General features: G+C 42.1%; 1 protein-coding gene across 1 annotated transcript in view; it reads left to right on the top strand.

Annotated features, from left to right (window-relative positions):
• The window catches only part of LOC126282322 (uncharacterized), a 65616-nt gene that overhangs the window by 28061 nt on the left and 19655 nt on the right, over positions 1–17900 (top strand). Inside the window, exons 4-5 of the mRNA XM_049981979.1 lie at positions 9177–9348; positions 17172–17435. Coding sequence (XP_049837936.1) covers positions 9177–9348; positions 17172–17435 — 436 coding nt within the window. The remainder of the gene's footprint in view (positions 1–9176; positions 9349–17171; positions 17436–17900) is intronic.

Genomic DNA, 17900 nt, shown 5'->3' with positions numbered 1-17900 from the left:
TACGTTTTTGGGGGTTTCCGGATACTTTTGATCATGTAGAGTTGATGCAGCTTTAAGCAACAGCTCAGTCGGCAGTTCAGTTCAAGAGCAATGGACATCTCTAAAAATGGCCATCATGAAAGTTGGGAAGAAAAACTCAGGTTCAAAGAAGGTAACTGCGAACAAATCATGGGTAACAGAAGAAATACTACAATTGATCGATGAGAGCAGAAAGTACGAGTACGAAAATGTTCACGGAAATTCAGGAATACAGAAATACAAGTGGCTGAGAAATGAAATAAACAGGAAATGCAAGGAAGCTAAGACGAAATGGCTGCATGAAAAATCCGAAGAAATCGAAAAATAAATGATTGTTGAAAGGACTGACTCAGCATATAGGAACGTCAAAACAACCTTCGGAGAAATTAAAAGTAAAGGTGGTAACTTGAGAGTGCAACGGGAATTCCACTGTTAAACGCAGAGGTGAGAGCTGATAGGTGGAGAGAGTACATTGAGGGCCTCTATGAAGAGGAAGGTTTGCCTGATGTGACAGAAGAAGGAGCAGGAGACGATTTAAAAGCGTTAGGGGGTTAAGTACCAGAATCAAGCTTTGGAGGACTTAAGATCAAATAAGCAGAAAGGATAGGAAACGTTCCATCAATATTTCTAAAATCGTTAGGGGATGTGCCAATGAGACGACTGTTCATGTTGGTGTGTATAATGTATGTCTGGCGACAAACCATCTGGCTTTCGGAAAAATATCATACACATAATTCCGAAGACTGCAAGAGCTGACAAGTGCGAGAATTATCGCACAATCAGCTTAACAGCTCATGAGCCCAAATTGCTTGCAATTATAATATACAGAAGAATGGAAAATAAAATTGAGGTCGTGCTAGATGACGATCAGTTTGGTTTTAGGAAAAGTAAACGCTCCAAAGAGGCAATTCTGTCGTTGCGCTTGATGTTGGAAGCAAGGCTAAAGAAAAAAACAAGACACGTTCATAGAATTTTTTCGACCTGGAAAAAGCGTTCAGCAATGTAAAATGGTGCAAGATGTTCGAAATTCTGAGAGAAATAGGGGTAAGCTATAGGAAAAGATGAATTATGTACAGTATGTACTAAAGCCAAGAGGGAATAATAGAAGTGGACGACCAAGAGCGAAGTACTCAGATTAAAAATGGTGTAATACAGGGATGTAATCTTTCGGCCTTACTGTTCAATCTGTACATCGAAGAAGCAGTGATGGAAGTAAAAGAATTCAAATTCAAGGTGAAAGGATATCAATGATACGATTCGCTGATGACATTGCTATCCTGAATGAAAGTGAAGAAGAATTATACGATCTGCTGAATGGAATTAACAGTCTAATGAGTACAGAATATGGACTAAGAGTAAATCGAAGAAGGACGAAAGTAATGAGAAGTAGTAGAAATGAGGACAGCGAGAAACTTAACATCAGAGTTGACGATCGCGAAGTAGACGAAGTTAAGGAATTGTGCTACCTAGGCAATAAAGTAACCAATGACGGACAAGGAAGATATCAAAAGCAAACTAGCACTGGCAAAAAGGACATTCCTGGCCAAGAGAAATTTTCTAGTATCAAACATAGATTCTGAGAATGTACGTTTGGAGCACTGCGTTGTATCGTAGTGAAACATGGACTGTGGGAAAACCGGAACAGAAGAGAATCGAAGCATTTGAGATTTAGTGGTTGGTTGGTTGGTTGGTTGGTTTGGGGAAGGAGACCAGACAGCGTGGTCATCGGTCTCATCGGATTAGGGAAGGATGGGGAAGGAAGTCGGCCGTGCCCTTTCAGAGGAACCATCCCGGCATTTGCCTAGAGTGATTTAGGGAAACCACGGAAAACCTAAATCAGTATGGCCGGACGCGGGATTGAACCGTCGTCCTTCCGAATGCGAGTCCAGTGTGTGAGATTTAGTGATACAGACGAATGTTGAAAATTAGGTGGACTGATAAGGCAAGGAAGAAAGAGGTTCTGCGCAGGGAAAGCATACTTGTTTGTGAAAAACACTGACAAGGAGAAGGGAGAGGATAATAGGACATCTGTTAAGACATGAGGGAATGACTCCCATAGTACTAGAGGGAGCTGTAGAGGGCAGAAACTGTACAGGAAGATATTGATTGAAGTACCTCCAGCAAATAATTGAGGACGTAGGTTGCAAGTGTTACTCGGAGATGAAGAGGTTGGCACAGGAGAGGAATTCGTGGCGGGCCGCATCAAACCAGTGAGAATGATGATTCAAATGTATATATAGTGAAGTCATGTTGATGTCTCGGCGACCACATCCAATGGAATGTATCTGGGTCGTCATTGGGTGTCATCATCGTGTGCGCAAATGAAAAGCCCGTTAATTACGCGGATTACATGACCTTTGCTTTGACATTTAAAGTCACATACCTCCACAAAGCTACCAACAAGTTGTCGGGTTCCTGACACTCAGAATCAGTGACTTTTGTCGTTCCAAAGACGGACAAACAAAGCATTAAGCAAGTGGTCATTATGTTTTGACTCATCAGTGTAATTCAGTTATACTCTATAATGCTACAGCCTGCCAATGAGTTTTAAAGCAGTGCAATAGAAATGTGATATCGCGTGTCTTCATTAAGGGGTTCAGGTCCCATTCAACTTCTTCATGTTTGGCTTGGTTTCCGGGCATTATTATGGGAATAACAATTATAATTATTTTCTAATAATATCTCAGTTGTACCTAACGATGCAACAAGTACACTTAGAAATTGAGAAATATTTTGCAGTACTGTTCGATTTGTGTGTTTCATATCTACACCTAAGTACAAACGTCCCAAGCCAGCATATGGTGCTTGGCGGAGGGTATCTTGTACGTCTACCAGTCATTTTCTTTCCTGTTTCATTCGCAATGGCAGGGAGTGAAAAACGGCTGTTCGTTCATCTCCGGACGGCCCCTAGTTTCTCTTATCTCGTCTCTACGACCCTTACACGAATCCTACACTGTCGGCAGTAGAATCGTCCTGTAGTCAACCGCAAATGTTGATTTTCTAAATTTTATCTCTAGTGTTTCGCGAACACTCCTAGTACTTAATCGAGGAGCACGCCGCTGAACTGATTCGGTGTCTTCCTTTAATCGGATCTGGTGGGGGCCCCTAACGCTCGAGCAGTAATTAAGGATACCTCGCACTATTATTCTCTACGCAGTCTTTTATGCATGATCACTGACTCCTTACAGCAGCTCCAACACAATGGCAAGGAGATGCTCTTATGCTGGGTATCTGGACACATCAGGGTGCAGGGAAACGACATACCCGAGAAAAGAGACAAAGAAGCATGTCAGGATGGCGTTGTATGTCGATGTGCCTTCCGTTTGCGTGCCGACATTTCATTACCTGATGGACGAATAATAAGTCGGTGAGAAACAAAACAGTTGGAGGTGGCGGGAATGATACTGCGGAGGCATGGCTTAGCCACAGCCTGGGGGATGTTTCCAGAATGAGATTTTCACTCTGCAGCGGAGTGTGCGCTGATATGAAACTTCCTGGCAGATTAAAACTTTTTTTTTCAGGAGTGCTTCTGTAAAGTTTGGAAAGTAGGAGACGAGGTACTGGGAGAGGTAAAGCTGTGAGGAGAGGGCGTGAGTCGTGCTTGGGTAGCTCATTTGGTAGAGCACTTGCCCACGAAAGGCAAAGGTCCCGAGTTCGAGTCTCGGTCCGGCACACAGTTTTAATCTGCCAGGAAGTTTCATATCAGCGCACACTCCGCTGCAGAGTGAAAATCTCATTCTGATTTTGTGAACTGTCGGTCCTCATACCTAAAGAGCTTGGCAGAGGAGCGGACGCTACTACATATTAACTACTCCGCACGTGGGGACAAACTTGGTCGCCCTACATCGCCCTACGAAAATGGATGCTGACTTTTCGTCCGGGCGGTGATGGTCATGATGTCGAGCGTCCAACATCGAAAATCATGATCGTTTGTACATGATGGGCACTTTCCTAAAATTCTGCCAATAAATCGAAGTCGTCCACTCGCCTTCCTTGTACCTTCCTTATGTGCTCGTTCCAGTTCGCACCGCTCTGCAACGTTACGCCCAAATATTTAAATGATTGTGACTGTATCTACCAGCAGACGTCTAATACTGTATTCTAGTATTACAGGACTGTGTTTTCTAGTCATCTCCATTCACTTAAGTTTTGCTACTGGTCAGATGGAACAGAGGACCTCAAGACCTTATGGGGATAGGCTAAATAAAACAATAAATAAAAAAAGTCGACGCGCATGGTACTCCAAAATTCTAATTTGGTTTTAATGTTGCATTGTAATCAATCTCACGAAGACTAGATGGCAGAGTAGGGCTTAGCGTCCAGTCGGCGAAATTGCCGTTGTAGATGAAACACAAGCTCGGTTTCGCAACGGATGCGGACACATAGCGGCCGGGTGCTTTTCGAAGGAACAAGCCTGCAACCCAACGCGAATTACTTAGGGAAATAATGAAGTATCTACAATATTTCATCAAAATATCCACAAACCCCTATGTAGCACTTTTTATAATGGCCAGTGTTAGAAATGAAAACAGCACCAAATGATATTTGTCTTGATGGGACTAAGGCGTTTCAATGTGTACATCGAGGAATGATGCTAGAAACTGGAAGACTGAGTGGCATCATATTTAACTAAAGAATGGAGACATTCGTGCTTAACAAGCAATGTACATAGGAAAGGTTTTATGGTAGACGGTGGTACGGGAATGAAAAAAGCCAGTGGACTACTTTCACAGTCCGTTGAGTTAGTTAACTTATAGTAAACAGCAAATTAAATTTTTCGCGTCTAAAGTCAGTGCATATCCCATACTTATTGTGCAGTAAGTGCATCTCACATTTTACAGCACATTTACAATTTTTGCGGCTACGAGTGAAAAATACACCATAACCACCTAGCCATCTAACATGCAGCTGCTCATGTCATCAGTGTGTTTCACTAGAAACAGTTGCGTAAAAACGATCTTTCACCTGATGGTTATGACGATGTTGTTAATGGCAGTACAACCATCGAAGCGTGTAGTGTACAAAGTAATTAACACGCTTATGAACGACTCAGATGCCCTTATACCTTAATTTAAGAACTCATTACAGTTCATAAACGCTAAAAACATTCATAATAATATGACATAAGTTAATAATAATTTCTGCTCATACGTGATAGAGTTACGAAATGGAAAAAAAAACAGTCTGTTGCCCACTGACGTGAACCGAATGATAAATATTGTATCACAACTGCCAACTTACAATTAGTTTATTAAATATATTTCTTCACACAGCTACTGACGGTAATTTCTTCGCCTAGTCACTCTGTGAGAACTGTGTAGAAAACGAGGAAAACAGTTTAAAGTGCATGAAATAACGTTGGCGAATCCGTTAATCTTTACAGACGGTTCAGTTTCTTACATGTGATTGTGCAACTGTTGACACACACACTATTGTTCTGGCTTCAAACCGAGGTACATGTATTGGCCGACGAAACAACTTATACGCCTCAGTTATTTAACAGCAGAACCAGGAACGTCATTATGTCTGAATTTCTCATCGTTTTCCTCTTTCACTGTGACGTCTGAAAGTGGAGAGAGAGAGCAGGAAAGAGATCGCCACAAGTATGTTTCTCCGAGCTATAACAAAAACCTAACATAATCAGAGATGAACAATTATTATACGAAAAGCATAGTTAAACTTTTGTCGTATATTCCTAAATTCCTCGCTTAATTGGGGTTCATGGAACTTTCTGAGTATGCATTCGCAGAATATCCTCGAGAGACTGCCATTTCAGGTGCTTTTGCATTTACGTAACACTCTCGTCAGTCAAACAGCCTGATTATTACATTATATTGGATTAGATTAGATTGGAAATGCCTTTTGTTCCAAAGGTCTATAGCGAGGAGATCCTCATGAATTTTAGTCATAAAGCTAGTGTATACAATAACTGTTTACAAAGAAAACGAGATATGCTAATATACCTTCTGTTATACATGACGGAACTGCAGCTGCAGTCATATCTGTGGGTTCATTGATTGCGCTGGGAAACTGCTGATCAGAACCACAAGTTTATGAAACATTAGTTCATTTTATGACAAGAATGATTAAAACATGTACCTAACTTTATACAGTCCATCGTCATAGGACTGTGTCGGATATTTACAACTGTCTTTGATCAGTAAAGCACCACTTGATGCACGCAATTACAAACTGTTCTCTTGAAGTACAGTTTCAACGTTTACATAAGTACGGTTCCATCTGAGACTCGAATAGCACTAGGGTCCTAACTAGATGATGTTGACTGCTTGGTGGTCTGGAACTGGGGAGAGCAAGTCGGTGTTCGGATCTACAGTGTGTATCAAGAAGAATTATCCAATTTTGACAATTCTTTATTTCTGAAACCAACATTGTTTTTTGATGAACGGGAAACTCAAAAAGTTTTTTTCATACCTTTTCATAGGTGTTCAGTATGCCCCCCTTGAGATACATGACGTATGCCAATCCGGTATTCAAATTGTTCTCACACTGCACCGAGCATGTTTTGAGTTACAGTTTCCACAGCTGCTCACCTGCGATGTCTCAGTTCATTCACTGTTGTTGGTATCGGCGTCTTTCATAATCCCCCATGTGAAGTAATCACATACAGTCAGTTCCGGTGACCTTGGAAGCCACTAAAGTAAGGCTGAATCATTTGGTCTAGTGCGAATGATCCATTGTTCAGTAATCCTTTGATATAAAAATTTCCGCACTTCCAGATGCCAGGGTGGCGGTGCCCCATCCTGTTGGTAAATGAAGTCGTTCGAATCAGTCTCCCACTGAAGAAAAAGACAGTTCTCAAGCATATCGAGATATGTGCTTCCTGTATCAGTATTCTCGGGAAAGAAAAATTGACCATACACCTTTTCCCGTGAAACTTCACAAAACACATTAAATTTTGGAGAGTCCCTCTCATGTTGTACAACTTCATGTGGTTGTTCCGTATCCCATGTTCTCATGTTATGACTGTTCATCTTTCCATTTAAACGAAATGTTGCCTCATCACTAAACTTTAAGCGCAGAAGAAAACTATCTTACCAAGAAGAAGAGCTAAACACCTTGTTGTTTGTCACCTTCACAGAGAGCTTGCAGTAACTGAATTTTGTATGGTTTCATGTGTATACGTCGACGCAACACGCCAGATGGACATCGGGGGCATGTCGAACTATCGAACTCCACAGCGAACGGAATTCTGCGTAATCCTTGTGAAACTATGGCAGATGCGTTCGAAGTCTGTGTCAGACACTCGGGGAGGGCCCGGCGATTTGCCTTTACCAAAACTGCCTGTTTCCCGGATCTGTTCATGCCATTGTCTAATGCTCTGTGCTGTAGGAGGATCCTCACCATACCTGGTACGAAAGTCACGCTGAACAGTTATTACTGACCCGCACTCGCGCAAAACGTAGAAATGTAGAACACAAGACGCTTTCTGTTGTCACGGCGGCATTTTCACTAGAACTGAAGAGGGCGCACGCTGCTGCTACCTAGCGGGAACCACGTAAAACTCGAGAGTCTGCTCTTTTCAACAGTGCTTTGTTCACGTACATGTCTCAAATACCATAACAGTTATGATTTTTTTGTTAATCGGATGATTCTTTTTGATACACCCTGTATATTGACCTCCATGCGATGATGCTGTTGTGCTGAGAAAAGGGGCCGGCCACGGTAGCCGAGCGGTTCTAAGCGCTTCAGTCCGGAACCGCGCGACTGCTACGGTCGGGCATGGATATGTGTGATGTCCTTAGGTTAGTTTGGTTTAACTAGTTCTAAGTTCTAGGGGACTGATGAACTGAGATGTTAAGTCCCATAGCACTCAGAACTTTTTTTTTTTTTTTTTTTTTTTTGAGAAAAGGGAATCTTCTTCAGCCTCTCCCATCCGTCGTTGCGCATTGCAGCAACAAATCGCTGATGTCTGTGATATCGAAGCATGTTGCTAACTTGGGCGTGTCCCAGCGATCTTTGGGTGACACCACACCTTCCACAGATCCACAGTGAATCGTTCGTCATGGAAGTGGAATGAATCAACGAAACTTTAAACATATTTTCATCGGAACGGGAGTAGCAAACTTGTGATAATACATGTCATGTGGAAGAAACTAAGGTGGATAAGATAACTCTTAGGTTATTGTGGCCATGCATAATGGAAGAGAAAGTCAGAGTACAAAACTTATTTATTTTTATGATACTACGACACTGACGACGTACGAAAGTCTGATTTTATGTAACACCCACATGATTTGCTCTGCTAAGGTATTCGTCAACAAAGTAGAAGGAGCTGGCCACCGGTAAATCTTTAATACTCCTCTTAAACGGCACCTTATTAGTAGTTAATCTTTTTAGGACTGCTAGCAAGTTATCTAAAACATGTGATAATGAACCATGAACACCTTTCTTGACCAAAATAAGTAATTTTAAAGCTTCAGGAAGATTATTCTTTTTATTAGTGATGATTCCATAAACTAAGCGTAACATAAGACCATCGAACGGAGTGGTTTATAAGGAACCCTCATATCTCTGACATTTCACTGTAATGGACCCTACAGCCTAAATAACATATCTAGAGGCGCTCCTCTACTTAAAATATTTCATTCTTAGTCGGTAATTTTGGTAATGTACAGTATTTGCTTTTTTTATAATGGCACCTAATCTTCATCTCGTCCAATGGTCCGTGGAATTAAACTTACAGATATAGCCATCGAAAGAGAGTGGCTTCAAATGTTTCTCAGACACATATCTATCAAGCGAGGTTGAGGCTATGTGAAGAAACTACTTTTGTTTAGGAAGAACCAGTGCCAAACGAGACGTTAAATTCTAACGTGCATTTTATCGTTTCATACTGCTGTCCCATTTTGTGACCCACTGCGCTCCTCTTGTCCCAACTTCCTCACAATTCCAGCGCCACTCAAGAGCTCCTGAACCGCGCTTTATTCCTACAGGGCTGCTATTTTGATTCTTCTGCTACCAAACAATATTATTTAGATCGAATGCGCAGCTCTTTCCTCTGAATCCTGCTAACGCAAGTTTTTGACTACAAAAACAACATTCCTTTGCGGCCTTGTCAGCTGTATTGGTTATTGTAATGCCTAGAAAATAGAAGTCACTGTGTGGTTAACACTGCAATGCTTTTTTCTGATTTGCAGCGAGGAAGGAATGATGATAAACGCTGCTTTTGGCTCGTTCCTGCTTCTGTCGCCTGTCTTCTGGGTTTCGTCAATAATGGTGCAATTACTGTGCCTCAACTCCGGGGCTAAGATCGTTGCCTTGCTAAGATTCGACGAACAGCTATTTCTGAAGGTCCTGCGAGAGTACAACGTAAGTTCCTTTAACTTAAGTTTGATTTCTACAAATATGTACATGTGATCGATAGATTTAGAAATAAATGCTGAATTGGAGAGAGAGAGAGAGAGAGAGAGAGAGAGAGAGAGCCTGGGAATACGAACGATAGGGCGTGCTACGTGACTTTAACTTCATTGTATCTCGTATCGGTTTCGGCGCGACAGTCGAATGGAGAACAAGAAGACACGTGATGTTAGGCCAATCATCTATTTGCGACACGTGGGCTACTCCACATGTGAGATAGGACACTCTTGGCTTTTCATGCCCCAGTCTGTCCAGAATGCATCACGAGGATCTCTGTTCCGGGTAACCAGCCGATTCTGCAGTGATAATTACAGACGTCACCGTCAACTACCGCTCGATGCAGCTGTAGAGAGACGGGCTACAGAGGAGTATCCTGTTCGCCAGTTCATTGCTGGTATGCGAAAGCCATATCAACCGCAAACAACGTCCTCCCTATAGGGGAAGATGCAGACCCCCTCCTCTTACGTCACAGGTGACAGAGGTCAGTACGGTTACGAAATAACAACGTAATTGGAGGCTCGAAACACGGAAAAACAACTTGTCTGGAAAGCTACCATTGCCGTTGATGAAGCTCATCTGCATCAAATATCACATGACATGCGGTGGGCCTCGGGCATTGGGCCTCGTACATCATCCATTCACAGAATTTCTAATATGTTGATACCGAAAAGGATGTATTACATAAATTAAATTGTGACATGGCAACAATTTACACCAAAAACTAATAACTGAAAGAAATTATAACATACAAAAGGCTGTAGCGGATGAGAAAAACGTAATAAATGAAAGACAACACTTTAACACCATCTTTACGTCTTCAGGGGAACTGACACAAGCCACAGAACAGCACCAAAACACACACACACACATGCCGTCAGAACTCTTGCTACAATTTTCAAAACATTCTTACAAGATTCTTGCGACACCCACGAACCGAATGATGTTGTAATGTTTTGAACTGTGACCAAGTTGTAACAGTTACGTTTTTCTGTGTTTGAAAGCATCTGCAAGACGTCCAAAGAATATGAGTACATGAAAAAATACGTAACAACGTAGTCGGCACCAAAGCTGTATCTATAAAGCAACCGCAGTTCCCAATAGCATAACGCTGACGAATATAAGTTCATTTTTCCATATTTGTTATCAACAGCCGCTTATACAGTTGCAGATGACATGCTGGATGCCGAAAAAAAGGAAACTAGACACGACAAATATGTCAGAAACAACGGCAATAAATGCAGAAAGCATGCCGTGACCTTCATTAAATAAGGCATAATAAAAGTATTCACAAAATACAATATCTGGAACCAAACAGTAATGTTTATAACGAAGCTAATTTAGCATGTTTTAGAGTAAAAAAAACCACTGATGGTGATGTTGATATAGTCGCTGAAACTAGCTTGCGAAAGAAAATAAATGAAACAAAAGTGTTACCGGACATAGCTAACCTTTCGCCATTGACTGAACGTTAGTCAAAGATCCAATATTGTAGTTTCAGTCTTTCGTTCATTTTCAAGTGGATAAAAACTGCAAGCAGTATAGATACAGATTTAAAGATACATTTCTTTCAGTGGAGTCGCGAAAAACTTGACTAAAATAGACAAACAATTCGTTACGTGCTGTAAACACTGCAGTACACATCAGTATAATGAATAAAATGATGTCAGAGTCTAGTGCTCCTGTCATCCTTGTCATATACACCATCTAAATAAAGTATACAACGCGTCAGTACGCTACGCACAAATGAATGCAACACTCTTCACTTAATTTACTGTTACTTGACTGACAGGATAAGTGCACGTAAAAGAGAATGATCACTGCACATGTCAGTTAACGAACAGTGTACGGTCAAAAATAAGAGCTCCAGCCAACATAGGCCATCTCCAAACACAAGAACGCAGGCTCTTCACGCAGGCGTCCTCATACACAACTTCTGCCAGCATAGATAAATATACTCGTAGATCCTAATCTTATGGTGACGAAAAACCGAGGTCAATTAAACTTTATTAACATACCTATAAACGAGCGAATACCTTCAGCAGCACATAACTGCGAAGACATATGCCATAACAACACATAGTTGCCAAATGTTCTCGTATTACATAGTTATCCGAAATTTGCATTATATATAGGTAGATCGCAAGCAGTGAAAATACATGCTGGAGTGTTGGATACATAAGCACAACAATTATAATAGTAACGGTAAAGAGTTTCATCCAAATACACTACTGGCCATTAAAATTGCTACACCAAAAGAAATGCAGATGATAAACGGGTAATTCATTGGACAAATATATTATACTAGAACTTACATGTGGTTACATTTTCACGCAATTTGGGTGCATAGATCCTGAGAAATCAGTACCCAGAACAACCACCTCTGGTCGTAATAACGGCCTTGATACGCCTGGGCATTGAGTCAAACAGAGCTTGGATCGCGTGTACAGGTACAGCTGCCCATGCAGCTTCAACACGATACCACAGTTCATCTAGAGTAGTGACAAGCGTATTGTGACGAGCCAGTTTCTCGACCACCATTGACCAGATGTTTTCAATTGGTGAGAGATCATGAGAATGTGCTGGCCAGGGCAGCACTCGAACATTTTCTCTATCCAGAAAGGCCCGTACAGGACCTGAAACATGCGGTCGTGAATTATCCTGCTGAAATGTAGGGTTTCGCAGGGATTGAATCAAGGGTAGAGCCACGGGTCGTAACACATCTGAAATGTAACGTCCGCCGCTCAAAGTGCCGTCAATGCGAACAAGAGGTGACAGACGTGTAACTAATAGCACCCCATAGCATCACGCCGGGTGATACGCCAGTATGGCGATGACGAATACACGCTTCCGATGTGCGTTGACCGCGATGTCACCAAACACGGATGCGACCATCGTGATGCTGTAAACAGAACCTGGATTCATCCGAAAAAATGACGATTTGCCATTCGTGCGCCAAGGTTCGTCGTTGATTATACCATCGCAGGCGCTCCTGTCTGTGATGCAGCGTGAAGGGTAACAGCAGCCATGGTCACGAACTGTTCGTGCAAATGGTTATTGTGTTGCAAACGTCCCCATCTGTTGACGCAGGGTTCGAGACGTGGCTGCATGATCCGTTACAGCCATGCGGATAAGATGCCTGTCATCTCGACTGCTAGTGATACGAGACCGTTGGGATCCAGCACGGCGTTCCGTATTACCCTCCTGAACACACCGAATCCATATTCTGCTAACAGTCATTGGTTCTCGACCAACGCGAGCAGCAATATCGCGGTACGATAAACCGCAATTGCGGCAGGCTACAATACGACCTTTATCAAAGGCGGAAGCGTGATGGACGCATTTCTCCTCCTTACACGAGGCATCACTACAACGTTTCACCAGGCAACGCCGTCAATTGCTGTTTGTGTATGAGAAATCAGTTGGAAACATTCATGTCAGCACGTTGTAAGTGTCGCCACAGGCGCCAACCTTGTGTGAATGCTCTGAAAAGCTAATCATTTGCATATCACAGCATCTTCTTCCTGTCGGTTAAATTTCGCGTCTGTAGCACGTCATCTTCGTGGTGTAGCAATTTTAATGGCCAGTAGTGTAACAAGTAAGGCACTTCATGATAATACAAGGAACATGTCAGTTAAAAAGTCAAATAAAGTAAAAAAATATATCATGTCACAAAAGCATACACAGACAAGCATAAAAAAGCAGCCATACATATAATGGAAAGGAATCTCATTCATTTGAGCACATGTAAAGCACTTCATAATGCTGAAATGTACACACAATATGAAATCTTACTCATAGGAAGGAGTATACAGTATGGGCCACGTCCATGCGTAACGTCTTAAAGAAATGTAAGTATTTTTCACACAAGCACAATGACCATATCAAACACGGTAAAAGAGCAACATCCTCAATTAAATGTTGTTACTGATATATGCAGCAGTGGCGTTGCAAGGAGGCGGGGAGGGGGGGGGGGGGAGGGTGTGTTTGCAAGGGGGAGTCTGTCATGTGCTGTGTTCCACTTGCAGAGGGGCGCCAATTGGTCTCCAAGACAAACAAGATTTTACGGAAAATATATTATTATCAAATTAAATTTTGTATATTACTATATGTGTTTCTCGAGGGGGGACAAGGAGTGCCAGTAAAATGTAGTGTCGTACCAGGTACCCCAGGCCCCGAGGAGAGGGGAGGGGGGACAGGGCTGCGAACAATGTGTTGTGTCCCGATACGGGGGGGGGGGGGGGGTGTCAGTAGTCTTGTCCCGGGTGCCAGTTACGTTTGCTACACTGCTGATGTGCTGCAAGCAAGAGTTTCATTTCATGTGCAAACATCTCGTCTGTGACATAACGGTAAATTTAGCGAACAGTGTTTCAATCATTTGTGTGTTTTACGATGCATTCTCGTAACATATTAAAGCGTTTTATGCTTTTTTTTAGGTCGCGTGAGTTGTTGACACGTACACTAGAGACTCATATGATTGTTATTCCTTTTACTGAGGACTACGTGTCGTTTTTACAGCACGCAAGTGATTTTTTGTCTCTTTCAATCGATTTTCTCGAACCCTAGTGTTAGATACGTATGCACCATCTTAACAGTACGTTTAACGCTGTATATTTTCTGTTTGCAGTTGTTACTCACTTGAAAACGACCAAATAGTTGACACTGCAATTGGTGGATTTTTAATAAACGTATGATCAAAAACGGTGTCTTTCAAACAATTTTACGAAACTGTGAACCCACAAGACATATAGATTGTACTTCGTACTAATAGGTAATTATTGTTCACATTTGACTGGACTCGAAACGAGTTGTGGTTTGCAATCACTAAGGCCAGCCGTTCTTGCACAGAGGTGATTCAGTCTATGATGTCCGGTGGAGGCGCTGTCTAATGTTGAACGGAGGCGGAATATAGCCACTAAAAACTTCCTGAGATACTCGTCAGGGACATAGCACGGTCTTTATGGAACATTCGGCAGTATTCCGCATGACGCTGTTCCTTAACCTGATAGGAAAGGCGCGGTTTTCTTTTCCAGCTGGATCTAACTCGCAGCCTCGTATTCTAGAGTGGACCCACACGCAATACTTAGTTGTCCAGTTCCCCCTTCGCAAGCGTGTCAAAAGCCTTAAAGTGTCTCTTCGACCACACCAAAATTCTCCTTTTACCACGAGGAAATAACTATGCTTCTTGTCCTAATACACCGAGTAGTTGCTTGTGTTATTCAGATAGACTAGTGTAGATTTTTATATGGCTTAAAAATCGGAGCACAGGTAGGTCTTTCGCCACCTCTCACATTCGGAAGATGTGCTCACCGACAATATGATCATGCGCAGCCAGCCGTTGGGGTGCAGTGGTAACACAGTAGATTCGTATTCGTGAAAAAGAGTTACATCTTCTTCCAGGAGTAACGAATTTGTATTTTCCAGTGGTTTCCCTACACAGCTTAAGGCAAATGCTGGGACGGTTCCTTTCGAAAAGATACGGCCAATTCCGTTTTCCGTCGTTCCCCAGTATGAGTTTGTGCTTCGTCTTTCATGACCTCGTCTTTACACCACAATCTTTCTTACCTCCTACGTTCCTTTCTCTTCTTTATTGAATTACCTCACCCCGTAAACAGTGCACTATCGTATGATTACGTAGGCGCCACCTCCCTGTCTTGAAGGGCAGCAATCGTGACGGGCGGCGCATGAGCCGTGTACTGAACGGTACCCTATTTCCTGCCTGGCGTGTCCTCAGCGGGACCCATCAGTAGAAGCAGCATTTTCCTTAAGATGGCGACCACTTGGACCGCGGAAATATCGAGTCAAGCTGATTTCAGGAGCCGGCAGCAAACCCGAAGAGACTTTCAACACTATCGTATCAGTTCCGAATGGTGTCCGAACGGCTTGAGGTAGGACATACGCCGATCTTTGTCAGTTATAAGTCGACTTCGGTTGAGGGGTCACAGTGACACTCCACCGCTTTCGGTGTCGGCATTGCAACGCGACAGACGATAAATTTGGGTACTGCTTGTCTCCACTTCAATTGCCCATGACTGTATATAGTTAGGTAAATTAAAATTATTTCACACGACCATGGCAGTCACGTCATGCTCGTAACTCTCCACTGTATGTAACTGCGAATAACGCATACAGTGTTTGTGTCTGTGCTGAGTGGTTAACGTTTGGCGAATAAAGTTGATAGAATCCGACGTCAGACTTTGTAAGTCATGCCGACAGGTTTTCAGCTGACCAGGAATTGTACGCAATCATCTTTTCCATTATTGTGTTGATGCATATTTCTTATACCTATTGATTTTCAAACGACTGCCGCTATTGACGCCATAGCTACTATTTCGATTACAATTTAGATTTTTGTGTTCGTGAGTCATCCGCTTGCTATTGTTGGAGGAGTTTTACATTTTTTTCACTCTCATATTCTTTATTCTTGATTGAATTTCTCCTTTGAACCAAACATTGCCATAACAATAACGCTGTATGGCCACCGTCTTGGTGCCAAGTCTTCCCAATTGAACGCCACTTTTCTGGCTTACGTGTCCGTGAGCGAATGGCACCTGGTGTACCCAGAGGGTATCTATCTAAGTACTAACCGGACTCGAGGCTGCTTACGGTCGGTTATAGGACGAGGACCGATTTATCCAATTCGGCAAGTCCGTTGGCTCTAAAGCGTGGTGTCATATACTATTACCTGTCACCAATTGCAAGCCTATTCCATGTCTCCAGTTTTGGGTTCAACTCAGGACCTGCGAAACCTGTTCAATTCACTTTAAAGGACAAACTTAGCATCAAAACTATGGTGCAGCTTCTGAAGTTTGGCTGGTGATGGCACATACCTCTTTCCCATTTCAGATATAGCGACATTAGGCATTGTAGTAGTTCAGCAATTAAGAGCGAATTCTTCCTTGGCATTGTGGTCAAACTCAATGGGTAACATATTACGTTCACACATTCTATAACCTTCCTTACCTTGCTATACGTAGGTTGGCGTTTCATCTTCCTAAAACATTGTTTTACTTTTCACTTTAAACATTACAAAACCTATTCTCTTCCTACAGAACCTGTAAAATATATAAAAGTGTCTTCAGTATACTCTGAATGAAATAAATGCTTGCAACTGATTTTGTCTCTTGATAGTTGTTTCGATGACATAGAGCAAAAGTGTCAAGTGCATGATACGATTTATCATATTTTATTAAACTTAGTGAGCATGTCCAAACCGCTTATTAAAGTCGGTGATATGCACAAGGAATATTGTTCAAATTCTGCAGTAATACCACGACGGCCTGCTGAATCACTTGAGAATAGCCTGAAACCTAAGTGCTACCTCAATGACAGGAAAATGGATCACAGATTTCTGACTGTGACTCAGAATACGTTAACTGTTACGCTGTGTCCCAGAGCTCAAACCAACGCACTAACGAAGGACTCTGGTGCGAGACGATTCACAACCAACATACAGGTTTTCGACAGCAGGGTATATATATATATATATATATATATATATATATATATATATATATATATTCAACATTTCGTGGTCCTGTCAGCAACTGTGTAAATATTAATTTTAATTTTAATAACTAACAGCCTCAGCTGCATTGTTTGCCTAAAATTTACCTAGGTTTCAGTTGGGAGAAGGCTGGGTTATACCCACTGAAACCTAGGTAAATTCTAGGCAAACAGTGCAACTGAATCTGTTAATTAATAAAATAAAAATATATACTACATCATTCCTCACGTTTACTCTAAGTTAATGTCAGGTTCATAATAACTGTTTGCAGGTAGTTAACACGACCATGCCTCCATACCTCGGGGTGAAGTTATGCAAAATGAATCCCCGGCCTGACCTGGCTCCGCTGAAGTTCATCATGTTCGGAGGGTCAGTGATGGACCCTGACTCGCAAGCGGAGGTGCAGAGCAAGTACAACGTCACGGTAGCGCAGGTGTACGGCATGACGGAGATGCTCATGACCATGGGCTGCGACTATACAAAGCCTACGCCGCTAGGCTCCGTGGGACAACCGAGGCGGGACGTCGAAGTCAAGGTATGTGCAGCTCAAGACTCTCTGTCCATCAGTACTCGCCCATTTGTTAAACACAAATGACTAAACAGGGAAGGCTAGTCAGCTTTTTGATTACTAACTTTTCCTTCAGTTTACGTACTTAAGAAGCAAGTGAAGTCATTTCTTTGTATTAGTCTCCTATTCCGCTTTTCATACTTCCGTAGGTACAACTCCCACCAGACATTTTTGAAGGCAGAGAATACTTAGAATGAGTAGTTGGACATAGGAACATATGCTTTTATAGGGTCGGAAATTGTTCATTTCTGTTACGAGAACATTACAATCGAAGCAAGTTCCTAACTCTTTCGCTAATATTACTAATTATTAGGGTCCGGATTTTAATGACAAGTCATATTTTTTTCTGAACAATAGGTGAATTTCAGAACAATTTATACACCAATCTAGGCATTTTAGTGTCGAAAAATGTATTTTGATTGTGCATATAAA

The sequence above is a fragment of the Schistocerca gregaria genome, chromosome 7 (genome assembly GCF_023897955.1).
Source record: "Schistocerca gregaria isolate iqSchGreg1 chromosome 7, iqSchGreg1.2, whole genome shotgun sequence".
In the NCBI taxonomy this organism is placed as follows: Eukaryota; Metazoa; Arthropoda; class Insecta; order Orthoptera; family Acrididae; genus Schistocerca; species Schistocerca gregaria.
Note: the sequence above shows the minus strand (reverse complement) of the source record. Positions and strands in the feature narration are given on the sequence as shown.